At 43.7% G+C, this 14,319-nt stretch overlaps 1 protein-coding gene across 5 annotated transcripts; it reads left to right on the forward strand.

The window, feature by feature from the left end:
* The first annotated feature begins 127 nt into the window (after positions 1–127).
* LOC104920353 (ubiquitin-associated protein 2) lies at positions 128–13,823 on the forward strand. 5 transcript variants are annotated; one of them, XM_019257520.2, is made up of 30 exons: positions 128–251; positions 1,626–1,763; positions 2,281–2,358; positions 2,448–2,558; positions 2,735–2,894; positions 3,120–3,197; positions 4,175–4,238; positions 4,484–4,572; positions 5,327–5,379; positions 5,606–5,670; positions 5,820–6,051; positions 6,155–6,410; positions 6,534–6,668; positions 6,931–7,067; positions 7,562–7,800; positions 7,936–8,179; positions 8,312–8,351; positions 8,506–8,635; positions 8,819–8,876; positions 9,035–9,257; positions 9,349–9,440; positions 9,773–9,823; positions 10,004–10,082; positions 10,352–10,552; positions 10,692–10,862; positions 11,675–11,776; positions 11,869–11,901; positions 12,248–12,321; positions 12,489–12,680; positions 12,979–13,823. In XM_019257520.2, the coding sequence occupies exons 2-30, from the start codon at positions 1,668–1,670 to the stop codon at positions 13,072–13,074; spliced, it is 3,579 nt and encodes a 1,192-aa protein (XP_019113065.2). In that variant the 5' UTR covers positions 128–251; positions 1,626–1,667; the 3' UTR covers positions 13,075–13,823. The 5 variants fall into 5 exon arrangements, with proteins under 5 accessions (XP_019113065.2, XP_019113067.2, XP_019113068.2 ...); XM_027277570.1 differs by lacking the exon at positions 128–251 and adding an exon at positions 398–562; XM_019257521.2 differs by lacking the exon at positions 128–251 and adding an exon at positions 745–767.
* Positions 13,824–14,319: the final 496 nt, after the last annotated feature.

The following is a 14,319-nucleotide window of genomic DNA, read 5'->3' on the forward strand; positions in this document are numbered from 1 at the left end:
ATAAGTCACCACATAAACTCTTTGTGCAGAGTATTTCAGGCTGCAAACATACAGCGAACATAAATACAACCATGACAGCGAATCGCATTCCCAGACAAGGGAGCACGTACGTCACGGCTACGGCGTTAACCACCTGACCCCGCCCGGCGGCTTCTGATTGGCCGATCCGGCTTCACAACGTTGAACAACGGCGCGGTGGGTCACGTGACAGCATCTGCTGCTGCTGCTGGCTGAGCGAAGCGTGTTAGCAGGTAAACGAAAGAATAACGATTTATTATGTGTAATGGTATCGATTTAAAATCGGCTTCGACTTCCCAATACTTGCGTTGTTATTGATTTTAAATTAGTCTTAACCGAAAACCGATCGACGCACGCGGGAGAACCCGTCCGTCCTGTTCGGCGCTCGGCTAACAAACTGGCTAGTTAGCGAGCTAGCTGCCACACTTAGTGCTGCATTGTATGCGGGCTCAACATCAACGGGCCACGCGTTTTTCGACAACTTTTCTCTCCCGCACACCCCGCACTACACCTCCTAGTACTAAAGTATTGGACACCGGTCGAGGTAAATGATTAGGTAACGTTAACACGCGGCGTTTTTTTTATTTTTTAACGTTTCAGTTGCGCTTTAACTTTAGCTTAAATCTACGTAAAGTGACTAACGTTAGCGTATCGTGGTTTACACAAAAGGGTACATCTTCGTAGTTGTCACACTTGTTTATTGCCCGTGTCGGAGCGGTTAAACGACCCGCACTCACGCTGGCAGACAGGTTAACTCATTTTGTGCTTTCTCTGATGTTTATAAATCCGGTGAAATGTTGAGTTTGTAACGGAAGGAGTCAAGTTAGTGTCGCACACGGAACAAAGACGGTTAGCCGGGGGGGGGCTAACGTTAGCTCGCGCTAGGCGAACGTTAGCCGGTGTCACATTTCCGTCGATGTTCGTAACGTCAACCGACTTTAAAAACTACGATTTATTTAAGACACACGTTTAGATACTGGCGACTTAAAATCGCCGATAACACGAGACGTGTTTTACAGTTAACGGCGTCTTGGTGTTTAACGTGTTTCTGTCAGTTTGTCAGACAATAGTGTGAGCACAGTCGGTGGCTGTTGTTTGTTGTTTCCACGCTGGCTCGTTGTCAGTTGGTAACATTACTGTTATAAACTAAACAGTTACTGTATGTAATGTAATGTAATGTAATGTAACCAGGGTGTGCTTATATACTTTAGGTTTCCTTTTTAGCCTGGCGTAAAGCCCAGGCTTCTTTGTGGTTACTCATTAGTTTCAATCAAATGCCAAATGGCCTGTCGTCGTCGATGAGGAAAAAACCTGTTATAAATCATGCTACCTTTTAAAACATATACTCGATTTTGTGAGTGTGTGTGTTTGTCAGACTCGGTGAGGATTGTAAGTTGACACCCGGACAGTCCCCTCTTGGCTGGCTAAATTTAACCAGGGAGGTGGGGGGCGACAGATGGGGTTATAGTCTTACATGGTATACTTGACAACAGTGAGTCTCGGCCTGCTTGGACTCAGTGTAATGTACTTGCGTTACATTTATTCAGTATTGTGATGCAATGTGATCATCTCACAGGTGGCTGTTTTCCTCTTCTCCTCCCACACAGATTTTTCTATTTTGTACATACATTGTTTTGTATATACTGTATATGATGACTTCAGTGGTCAGCAATCAAGCCCGGGGGACTCGGGACAGAACGCTGCCCACCACCACACAAACAACACAGCCACAGAAACAGATACAGGTGAGTCAACAAGGAATTGTCCTGCTAAATTATAATGTAACGTTTAACCTTTTATTCCTCTTGGTACCTAGTATTATGTTTGTTTATATTAAATGTATTTTCACACTCCTAAAGGTCCAGTGTGTTGTGATATAGAGGGCTCTGTTTACATGGCAGACATGTAATATAATATGCATTTTTTATGTATAATCACCTGAAAAATTAATTTGTTGGTCAGACAATGGTATGATCACAGTCTGTGGCTGTTTTTTGTTCCCAATAACAACAAAAACAGCCACCTTTAAAGAATCAGCCTTTTATATCTACAGACAAACTAAACACATGTTCTAGATGGAGCCTTTTTTCCTCATATTTGACGGCCACTGTAGTTTCTCCCTTCACTTCACACTTTTTGGTAACTACATAGTGTACCTTCGTCAGGACTGTATTGTCTACTTGAAATTAGTAAATAAATCTGTGTCTTGTGGTCTAATGGTTCTTTTGTATTGTTTCTTACTGAACTCTCTCTGTTTACCAGGCCACAGCAGAACAGATTCGTTTAGCCCAAATGATCTACGACAAAAATGATGCTGACTTTGAAGACAAAGTCAAACAGGTAATATGTTGGTACATATGCACATGCTTAGACAGACATGTCAGCATATCTTCCTGGTACTTAACACTGTATGTTTTGCACTCTCACAGCTGATTGAGGTAACTGGCAAGACTCAAGATGAGTGCATGGTAGCCCTGCATGACTGCAACGAAGATGTAAACAGAGCCATCAATTTCCTGCTGGAGAGCACCTCTGACACAGTAAGTCTATATACACACACGAAAAGACTGTTTCTATATACATATTGGACTAGTGTACACACGTCTTATGGTTCCTCTGAACTTTTGCAGAGACCAAAACGCCATGAACTGTGCAACATTTTAATCACACATAGGTGTATTTTAGTCCAACCCGTTCTTTGGTTAACCTTTCACAGAACTCCTGGGAGACTGTGGGGAAGAAGCGGAGCCTTGGCAAAGAAGGGGGACCCTCAGAGATAAAAGAGAGCAGAGAGAAGAGAGGAGGAGAGAGGGAGACCAGTCGTGGACGCGGGGGCTCCAACAGGAGGGGCAGAGGCATCAGCCGAGGGCGTGAAGGTAAGAAGGGGACAAAAGATGTTTATCCTGTTGAAGGCATTTTAACAGTCTTTCATTGATAAAGGTATCCTGAGTGTATGAAATGATCAACCTGTTTTGTTTGACGTTGTTTACCCTGCAGGTTTAATTAAAAACTCAGGTCTTAATCCCAGTTCAGTCTTAATAATGTATGAGTTTTTAATGTCTTAACCTCATCGTCCCTTTTTGTTTCCTGGTTGATTCTAGGTCGGATAGAGGAGAATGGGTTTGAGGTGGCTCCTGGAGAGAGAGGGGGAGACCGTGGACGTAGGGGGCGAGGCAGAGGTGAGCAATACAGAAAATGACACCCCTTTAAAGTTCATAGTATAACACATTGTCATTTTGTTAGCTATGAGTCTTAGCACAAAATGGGGTGGTATCTGACTAAAAGTTACTTCTTTTCCCCAAAAAGTTCCTAGAAAGAAACAAAGTTTGTCCGGTAAACATTTTCTAGGAAAGTCAGGTTGGGTTTACATATACTGAATAAAGCTGGTATGCGTGGGGGGGTGGAAACATATGCCCTTTATTTATTTTTGTATGTGTAGGTGTCTACTTTGGACAACCCTACAGTCTGCCCCTGTTTACCCAAACATGCCCCTGTGTTTAAGCAAATTGTAAAATGTTTTTTTGTTTTCTTATGCACTATCTTTAGATAAGTAATTGGCCCAGACGTTACTGTACATGTTTTGGTGATGTAGCTGGCAGCACATCTATTTGTGTCTGCAGGCGTAGTATTGCACCACTCAACGTGTGTGGAATGTGCTCAGTCCCTGCAGCTGCTTGAGCGTGCGGTGGGCAGGGGATTGTCGTCAATAGATAGAGATCGAATGAGGTGGAAAGTAGTAGAACTTGACTGGACTTGCTGGCTTACTTTGTAACAAGTAATCTAGGAATGGTGACGGAAGAAATTGTTAGATGGCCAGTTGTGCTTTACAAACACAGAAATGTTATTACTAGCATTCTTATTGAGAACAGTATTAAAGCAATGCCACATTTTAGAACAAATCGGGGTAAAAAAAAAAATGCTAGAAAAGAAACTTAAGGATACATGTAAGCGAGGATTGTGTTAAACAAAAAACAAAATCTAAATCTAATGCCTGACTATGAAAACAATACTTTTTTTGTTCTCCCCCCAGTAAACTTATTGCTGAGTGTTTTTGGAAGTTTGATGGCATCTTTTAAAGAAAGCTTAATGGTGACTTAAGGTTGAAATGGACCGGTCAGCCGAGGTCATCTTGCTGTTTTTGTGTGTGCGTCCTCAGGGGCAGGGGGTCGCGGTAGAGGAAGAGCAGCTGCTGGTAACAGGTTCTCCTCCCAGGGAATGGGGTAAGAACATGTGTTTAGTTAAATCTCTAGCCTCTCTAGTTAATCTTAAGCCTGACGTAGGCTGAGGAGGTGGTGATGGTGATTACAAGCACATATCTTAAAAACAAATGTGTGGAAAAACAAAGTTTCTGAACCTCCTCTTTCAGTAGCAACAACAGACCAGATTATTTTCCCTTCAGTTTCCGTTTCTGTTGGCTCACCTTCCCAATCTGTCTCTTCACGTGTCCTGTTGTCTTTTCTTTCAGCACCTTCAATCCTGCTGACTACACGGCTAATTCTGGAGCCCGCCAGGAGACCTGGGAAGGGGATGGCAACGAACCTGCTGAGGGAACTGGTAAGGAAAATAACAGAACATGAGTCATGTTTTGACTCCTTCTACTTTTACTCTTAATCAGCTTAAAAGAATTGGCCTTTGCTTTCCCCAGATGAAAGCACGCAAATGTTAACAAATAAATTTAAACATGGAATTCAGGGGTTTATAGTTTTAGTGTTTGTGTCTAAAATGTCATGAGTTAGACAGGTCATAAAAATTGGATTTGGAGCTTAATATTACATTTATAAATTTGCATTAACTTCAGTCTCATTTTTAAATTGGTTTTTGGTTTGTATTGTAATGCAGACTGTGCTGCCTGTTCAGAATTTATCAGCGCACACTCAGTTAGTGTGACAAGGTGGTGTGGGGGCTAGCGTTTCATTTGTACTTCTCAAAGTAATACGTTAAAATTGTTTCTGTTAACGTTACTCTCATCCAATTTGAAGTGGGCTGCACTTTGTTCAAATTACAAACTTTGGATATCAAGACATTAGAGTCACATGGGGAGATTTCAGTTACTGATATTGGCGAGTAATACATTCCGATATCAATACATTGGTTTATATTCTACATAAGAAAAACTTCTTTTTTTTTTGCAATGATCCCTTAAACATCTAACTTGCCTCAAGCATCGGCCTACCAACACATCAGTTAGGCTCTAATTCTTCGTGCTATATTTTTCTTGCTTTGGAGAAGACTGATGGTTGCTGGGAACGTGAGCATGTGTGGACATGGAAATAATAACTTGGCTGGTGTTGTGTTTTTATTTTCTTAGGAACATGGGGAGGCAATCTGGAAGACTGGACTTCAGAAGACTGGAATGAGGATGTAAGACATCACCTTTAATGCTCTAAAAGGGATTTTCAATGCGGCTGTACATTACTTTAAATCTGCGTCTGCAATGTCAATGTCTGGTGGTATTGGCTGCTGGCGTTAACTTTACTAAAACACTATTGATTCAGAGTTGGTTCTGAATGTTGTTTTATTTACAGTAGAGCCTAAATGCCCTTTTATTTATTTGATGGATGACTGTTTTTACTCTACTTTCTCACAGTTGTCTGAGACCAAAGTATTCACTGCCTCTTCTGCTCCAGCAAACCACGTTACACCTGGACACAAGTAAGCCACCCTGCCCAAGATCCATTCATGTAACTTTTATCGAAATCTCGAGGAATCAATGATAACATGGCCTTATTTTTATTGACCTACAAGTAAAACACAATAAATACATACACAAAAAAATAACTCCCCACTTTTCTTCTACTCAGTGTGGACTTGACTGGCTTACTGCCTAAGGCTGGAGTGGGTGTACCGGGTTCTGTGGACTCTGACTTGGGGGCGATAGTTGATGGCCCCTCAGCTGAGGATTTAGGCCAAAGCCTGGTGTTTACCAATTCCCACCACAATGGACGCACTGCAACACACAGCTACGCACACGCCACAGCCAACAGCTATGCCCATGCCGCCTCTGCTGGTACCACCTACGCGCATGCTGCACTGGTACAAACAGCCTAATATATACACACATACATATAGAGTGCAAACACTTAATATATGGTATTAGTGTATTCATTTCTTGTTTTGCTTCTGCTATCCTTTTCAGTCCTCAGTTCTGGGTTCTGGTTTTGGGTCCTTGAATGCACCTAAGCATTCGCCTGCCTCTGACATGAGGACACCAGATCAGCTCAATGGGCCTCGGCTTGGTCAGAGAGCCAGTCAGACGTTGGCTACCACCAGCAACAGTGCTGTTTCCAAAGATGCAGGGCCACCACCAATGCAGAACCCTGTTCCTGCCTGCTCTCCCTCTGTTGAAGCCAAGGCTCAGAGAGTTGACAATGGCCCTGTTACTGCCCAACACTGTAAGTTTATCTCAAGGAAATAAAAATAAAAAAAGCACTATGACAACCACACAAAGGGCACAGAGCATGGTAGTATAATGGTTATGTTGACATACTGTATGTGTTTATTCCTGTGCTCTTCAGTGGAGATGAAGCTTCAGCCTGAGCCATCAGCGGTGCTCAGCCAGCTGGCCCAGAGGCAACAGTCCTCCATCCTTTCCACCACAGAGCCTCTGGGCATGTCTCAGTTGCATGCTCCACAGGTCCCCACACCGCCAGGTAGGACTGCAAAACATTCATAATTTAATATTGTTAAAGAATAGATAAGAAAACCACCACCAGCAGATTGTGCTGTATGAGCTGTGTAGAAGATAAGCGAGTCACTGTCTAAATCTAATTGAGTCACTGCCCTTACAAGATCTGTGCATTAAGATCATAGCAGTATCACCATATTCATTAAGTCATACCTGACAAATATTTTTCTCTTTGTGTTGTGATTTTTAATAACTCTGTGTGGGACTGCTGCTTCAATCTTGTTCAGGTCATGAGTCCTCCATGGCTCCTGTAAGAGATGGAGCTTCTCCGGGAATGAAGCTGTCAGGCATGGAGCCTCCCATCACAGAACCCCCTCAGCGGCAGCTAAAGACACAGAGACGCAGAGTACCTCCTCCCACAAAGGTAAGCTCTTCTGGTGCCTCAACCTTTTTTTTTTTTTTTTTTTTTTTTTTTTTTTATCTGACAAAATGTGTCAGGTCCAATGCAAAAATAACAAAAGAGCAGTATTACTTGCAAGACCAAGTAGAAAATGAAAGTTTGCTCAACAATTTATCCGCTTTCACTTTCTTGACCTGACAAGTCAGGGAGCTGACTTGCCTCTTGAAATCTGCAATAATATCTTGTCAACAAAGGGCACAAAGAAGTGTATATAGTCATCTTGCAGTATATCAATCTCAGACATGTGTTTGCTACCAGAGCTTCCTTATCTGCTGCTAAAGTTATGGCAGTTCATACTGTAACACATTCATGTTGCAGTTCACTGGACTGTTTTGTCTAAATCGCTACAAATTTCATTTTGATGGAAAATAACTTATTTGTACACACTTTTACACACGTGTACACACATTTTACAGGTAGTACATAAGATTTACTTTTTCCACTCTTGGTTTACTCAGATACCGTCGTCAGCAGTGGAGATGCCGGGCTCAGCAGATATATCTGGCCTCAATGTTCAGTTTGGAGCTCTTGACTTTGGGTCTGAGGCTGCTAGTGGATCGGTAGACATGGCGCAGGCGGAGTCGGTCAGGGAGCAAGCCCCGGCTCAGGCTTCAGCTCCTGCAGCCATGCCTGTCCCTACAGCTGTTCCCACACAGCAGCCACAGAGCAGTCTGTTCTCCAAGCCAGGATCTATGAGGTGAGTGTATGAGTTGTTGTGTGAGGCACAGGTTTGTCTGTTGTTGTTTTTTTTTAAGTGATGGATTTGTCATTTTTTTATTATTCCGTATGTATATTTATCTTTCCCCCACCTTTCTGTCTGTCCTGTCAATAGTGAACACATGAGCAGCTTACCCCCTCTACCTTCAGCCGTATCGGATCCCAGCTTCCCTTCACCATCCCTGGGCTTGCCCAGTGCCACACCTTCTCCCTCCCTTGGTCTTCCCAGTGCAGCCACTCCACCCTCTTCTACAGCCCCTACAGCAGCCAGTCGTGTGGATAACAGTGGCCCAAGGTCCCTGCCACCTCACCTGGGCTTCTCTCAGAGCAAAGATGTCCCCTCAGCTGCTGCTCTCACGGTGAGAAGAAACCTCTTTCTTTAAGGAATCTCTGATTTCACTGTTGTCTCCCAAAAGCTGAATATTTGCTTTACACCTGGCAAAAAAGCAGAATGAGAAAACTAAGACTCTGACCATTTCTTTTTCTCGTAGAATGGCTACAGTGGCATGAAGACGCAGAGTACACAGGACAGTAAGTACTCTCCAAATAATGAATACTGATTGATAAATGCATCCGATAGGAAGTGGAAAGTCCTTTCAGTGAAAGAGGATGAGGTTAATCATTTAACTTAGTTTTATTTTTTCTGTTTCGTTCTGCTAATCCCCTTTCTTTTTTTTTAAACCAGCTACGTCATCTACGTCAAGAACTGTCAAAACAGACTCCCCCATCATGACGAGTGACAGTGGCCCCAGCCACCACATCCCCTCCCCTGCAGTTACACCTTCCCATTCAACACCCATCCCCTCGCTCAGCAGGTAAGGGACTGTTCATTTTCATAGTGTCTCCTTCATGTCTGGAGATAATGATGGTTACAAGCACATATCTTAATCTTTTTATGTGGAAGTATCTTTGACTGAATCTCCCATCGTCCTGGTTTAAAGTACTATTGTTGCATCAGGTTAAAGCAGGCTGACAGAATCATTTTACTTTCTTTCTAGTCACGTGACCAATACTCACTCATCTGGATCAGCCCTCACCACAAGCTCCTCGTTAACTGTAAGTATGACACATTTGCTGAAAAATTGAGACGTGGATTAATTAAGTGCTGGACTTTAAAAGCTCTGCGGAAAAGATTTCACAGTTTTACTTATCCATGCCTCGAGTTGCTGGTTCTCTTCTCACAAACCATCTCTGCTCTCGTCCTGTTTCATCAGATAAGTAATGAGGAGAGCAGCGGTAGTGGCAACCTCCACGCCTTTTCAACATCGTCAAGCAGCCAAGCTGTCAATCCCAGTCCTTCAGTTCCCCAGGCTGTCAGCAGCTCAACCACCAATGGCCTGCACCCATCTGGAGCACCAGGACTAACCCCTAATGGCACAAACACAACACTCTCAGCTGCAGGCGGCCGCCCAGCTCCCCTGCTCACCAACACTTCCGGTAGGCTCCATAGTTCACACAGGAATCACGTCGTTATAATACAGGATCTGAGTCGAGTCTTAAAATCCTTTTTGTTTCTCCCCCTCCCCAGGTAAAGCTCCTCCCAACTTGGCCCAAGGAGTGCCGCCTCTCCTGGCCAACCAGTACATCATGGGCCCTGGTGGCTTGCTCCCTGCTTATCCGGTAACTATATGCTGTACTTATTATTTCTTTGTGTATTAATTAGTCCTTTGAAGGGGGGGGTTTAAAGAGAAAGAAGGGTTGGTATCTTTCTCAAGGGACTAACCTACATAGAACTGTTTAGCATCTTCATTCGTTCATCAGTCTGTTTGTAACAATGAATGAGTATGATGAATTATGAGCATTTGACAGCGAGTTCACTTTGTAATTCATAGAGCGACCGATTCAGTAGGTTCTGATCAGATATGATGTCGGTAGGTTGCAGGCAACAGTAAGGTTTAGTAGAGACTCCAACGTGGCACTAAATAATCACCATTCCTTCTTCATTTCAACAGCAGATCTATGGGTACGAGGACTTGCAAATGCTGCAGTCTCGCCTTCCTATGGTGAGTCTCGTGTTTGTTTGTTTTTGTTTTTTTTACTCATACCCTGCTGCATATTACTGTATCATATCCTGTATTCCCAAATTTCAAAAGTGGCTGTTTAAGATGCACTGATGGAAAAATTATCAACAAGGGGAGGACTACGTTTCACATTAACTATTGCATCATTCTCTTGCTGCACAGGACTATTATGGTGTAACATTCCCTGGTACTACGGCTACTATGCCCGGAAGAGATGGCCTAGCCAATAATCCATACTCTGGTAAGTCAGATTTCATGTTGAACTGGATGATTCTGAGTTAATATACTGACCTTTCTTTCTGTGATTTATCAACCAGTTTTTATAAAACTACATATCTGTCTGATCATACTACGTTTCAATCGTATTCATTTTTGTGCTTGAGCATGTTGTTGTTCTTTGTTCAACGACTGTGTGAAAGTACTAATTCATGTCCGCTGTTAAACAGGTCAGCAAAGAAGTTTAAGATTTTTTCAACTTCAGTTTTGTCTTTACCATTGTTTTCTGTCCAGGTGAGGCGACAAAGTTTGGCAGGAATGACTCTTCATCTCCAGCTCCCCCAACCAGCCTGTCTACAGCCGGGGTTCAGTCGCAGCCCCAGCAGGCTCCACAGGCAGGAACACAGGGGCAGGGCCAGGGACAGAGCCAGGGTCAGCAAACACAGAACCAGGCCTTCCTCAACCCACCTCTGCCCCCTGGCTACGGATACACTGGTAAGGAAAAGCCAAGCTGTGTTAAATTATGAGGATTCTACTCATTTATTTCCAGTGAAGTCATCTGAACTCATTTACTCCTTCGACTACTTCTGAAAGTAAAGTTGTTGCTTATTTTTCTAACTCGCTATCTTTACAGGTCTGCCGTACTACGCTGGTGTGCCAGGGGTTCCTTCAGCCTTCCAGTACGGACCCACCGTCTTTGTGCCTCCTGCTTCGGCCAAACAACCTGCAATGGGCCTGGCAAACCCTTCCAATCAGTACCACCAACAGCATCAGCCCAGTTACGGACAGCATGCGTATGGCACAGGTAAGACCAGGACAGAAGAAGGAAGGCTCAGTTGGGCATTGCTCTCCCCAGTAAATTGTTTTGGAGTCAAGCGATGGTAAAAAGTTTATATCCAGCAGGTTTATTTTAGATTTTGAAATAACTGACTTGAGCCCTGTGCGTGTCTATTTGAAGTATGACCGCACAGGTTAAATTACAGCCAAACGATCAGAGTATTACAAACTGTCACAGCAACTTGCCGCGAAAACGATTTGAGAAGGTTACTTTAATCTATTTCAACAGTTGGAGTAGTGATGGTGACAGTAGTGGATTCTCTATCTGTGTTTTGAAGTACACAAGCTACTGTCCTGCCTTACAACACTATATTACTGTCATGTATAGTCAGTTTGGTACAGCTGCATTTAACAAGTACATGTATTGTGACAGACAGTATCTGGATAAGTTGGACTGTGGCATAAATTAGGTGTGGAGAGTGTCAAAAGAGGCAAAAACTTCCAACCCTTTATACATGTACACCAAATGCTGCATGTGCGTGTGGAATTGGGCCTGTGGGTGTGTTTTTTGCTTGTGCTGCATGCATAGCTTAAACCCCCTGCTGAAGTTGGACATGGCTCAATATAGACACCGCTGCCATTCTAGTCAGGTTACCTTACTGCCTCTCTCTCCCCTGCCCCCCCCCACCCCTCTCTCTTCTCTTCTCCCCATCTCTATTCTTTTCTTCACCTCATCTGTTCCTCTTCTCCTTTCTCCTACCTACCCCCCCGTCTCTCTCCTCTGCTCGCTCTGCCTCCTCCTCCTCCTCTTCTTCTGTACTCCTCCTCCTCCTCCTTCAGCCTTTGATGACCTGTCTCAAGCCCACGGGGAGTACAATAAGGGAGGGTACGGAGGCTCGGCCCAGTCACAGGCCAAGTCAGCGGGCAGCGGCCCAGGGAAAGGTACACACACAACACATGTGCGCACACTCTAACAACACACAAAGTCAGTGGGCATTTTCCTGTGGGAAAAATGGATGTACTCACAATTGCAGATGATTCTACAGTCAAGAGTGTTCTGGAGAAAGGTGTGTATATGCACGCGTGTGATTGCACTTTGATGTGCACATGAACGGATACATGCAAAGGGGTGGAAAAGTGAGAAACATGCCTCTGCACCTCCTCACGTAATACGCTTCATCCTACTGGCTGGCCCCCTCCTACTAACAGTGGAAATGAACATTCTGTGCTTAATATTCACTCATCAGTGAAGTGACAGTTGTTCTCTTTCCCCCCTTAATCCCTTGATTTATATATTTTTTTCCCCTTTCTTCTCTGTCATTCTTCTTCCCTTTTTTTGCTGTCCCCCTTCCCTCTTAAATTCCAATCTTTTTCTTTATCTCTTCTCCTGCTCCCTCTTCTTCTTCCTCTAAGCACCAGGACTGTCAGGGTCAGGTACCAGTGGAGGAGTACCTGACATGGGAGGTTCAATCTACAGCAAAACTCAGGTCAGTGACTTGTTGAGGTACCTTAATCAAAACATTAACATGTTTACACATCAACCACACATCATCTTAAACAACCAATTAACTTTATGAAGTTATAAATTAAGCTTGATCAAGTTGACCTGTATTTGTATTCCTAACCTCTCGCTCCTTCTCTTGGTTCTCCTCAGTCGTTTGACAAGCAGGGCTTCCACACGGGGACACCACCTCCCTTCAGCCTGCCTTCAGCACTGGGTGGAACAGGGCCCCTGAACCCCGGGGGTGCTCCTGGTTACGCCCCTGCTCCCTTCCTGCACATCCTGCCACCGCACCAACAGCCCCACTCCCAACTGCTGCACCATCACCTCACACAGGACGGACAGGTAACCTAAAGTGCCTATGCGTACGTCACACTTTGAAGGTTTCACAAAATTAGTTTAAGTCCTGGTGTTAATTTCTTATTTTGCTCAATGCATTAGACACCTGTGTTTTCTGACACAGGTGAGCAATAAAACAAGCTTGCCTGCAGCATTCAGCAACTTTTTTTTATCCAACTAGTCCCGAGACCTAAAGTCAGACACAAAGAAATATTCAGGCGTCAGGAACCACACTGCATCGAGTAAAGCGAAAGCAAAGCTCAGTGGCAATAAAATCATGTTGGGTAATTTCTTGTTCTTGCAGGGTGGTCCTGGTCAGCGCAGTCAGTCCAGCAGCATGCAGCAGAAGACCCAAGGCAGCAAGTCCAGCTACGGCAGCTCCCCCTACTGGGCCAACTGAGGAATGCTTCCCACTTCCCCTCTTCCCCCAAAAGGCTGTGTGCGTGCGTGTGTAAAGCTAAAGCAGAAAAAAAGACACACTACCCTCACAATGAGCAACCTTGGGCTTCCTTGCCCTGCTCCCCCCACCTCCACAAGTCCTCATAAGTCTTTTGGGTTCTCTCTTCCCGCCCCTTTTCAAAATTGGTTGTACATGTAAGATATTTATGTATGTATTTATATATATATACTGTATATGTAATAGTAGAACATGAAATGTGGTTGCTGCATTTTATTTTTGAAGGACTTTTTGTTTACTTTTTCAAAACTGCAGGAAAAACATGTTACATTAAGACAGAATGAGATGATTATGATGGTGAGCGAGCGAGTGAAGAAGATAAATGATCTAAAACTTCCTGTAAGAAACCAGAAAAAGGAAAAAGAGAGCTATAGCACTGATTGCATATGAGGACATTTCAGATGGGGGTGGGGTTTATAATAACTAACTGCATCTGTCTCATCTTTCTTTTCTTTTTTTATACATAACTTCCTGAATGACCAGGCTCATCTCCCCCTCCAAAAAAAACTTCATTTTGTAGCTTCCTGTCTTTCCCCTCCTGCCTCTCTCCCTCTCCTTTTCTCTGGAGGGCTACCCACTCTCCTTGTGTCAACACCTTCCCTTTAAAGACAGACCTGCCTATCTAAAATTTTATATTTTAATTTAATTTTAACCCTGATTTCCCTCAAAATAAAAGTTCTGAGCAGTTGGAACTGACTTGTCTGAGTATTTTTTTTTTTGTTTTTGTCTTTCACATGGGTTTCTCTAGGCTGTCTAGACTTCTAGAGTGACGTTTTCAGTCAAATAATCATTTAGAAATTTACAGCTACTTCTGTCGTCATTGGAAAGTAAAACCAAAACCTAAATAAATGAGTGGACAAACATAATGAATGAATGCAGGTGCACTGCATCCTAAGCAATTAGCATCCAGTCATGCTCTGTTGGCATGTATAGAAATGCCGAGCAGGCCCAGCTGACTCAAGATCAGGATGTCAAGAGGAAAAGATCTAAGTGAGTTTGAAGGATGATTCATTGTTGAGCCACGAATTGCAGGCGCCTCAGTCACAAAGACTGCTCCACTGGCTCGCTGGGAGCAGTGACTGAAGTCACGTCTACGTTTAGATCTATGGGATCAGTAAACGGGGTCAGACATCGTGGTCGATAGCACATCTGATGAATGTGATGCTTGTAGCGCAAGAACAGTCTGTT

This window comes from Larimichthys crocea, chromosome III (genome assembly GCF_000972845.2).
Source record: "Larimichthys crocea isolate SSNF chromosome III, L_crocea_2.0, whole genome shotgun sequence".
NCBI classification, from domain to species: Eukaryota; Metazoa; Chordata; class Actinopteri; family Sciaenidae; genus Larimichthys; species Larimichthys crocea.

What these genes read in the sequence shown, in the direction of transcription:
- LOC104920353 (XM_019257520.2), top strand. Translation starts at nt 1,668, where the DNA reads ATGATGACTTCAGTGGTCAGCAATCAAGCCCGGGGGACTCGGGACAGA. An exon ending in TTGAAGACAAAGTCAAACAG is followed by an intron (nt 2,359 to 2,447) that starts GTAATATGTTGG and finishes GCACTCTCACAG; the next exon opens with CTGATTGAGGTAACTGGCAA. An exon ending in CAAGAGTGTTCTGGAGAAAG is followed by an intron (nt 11,902 to 12,247) that starts GTGTGTATATGC and finishes TCTTCCTCTAAG; the next exon opens with CACCAGGACTGTCAGGGTCA.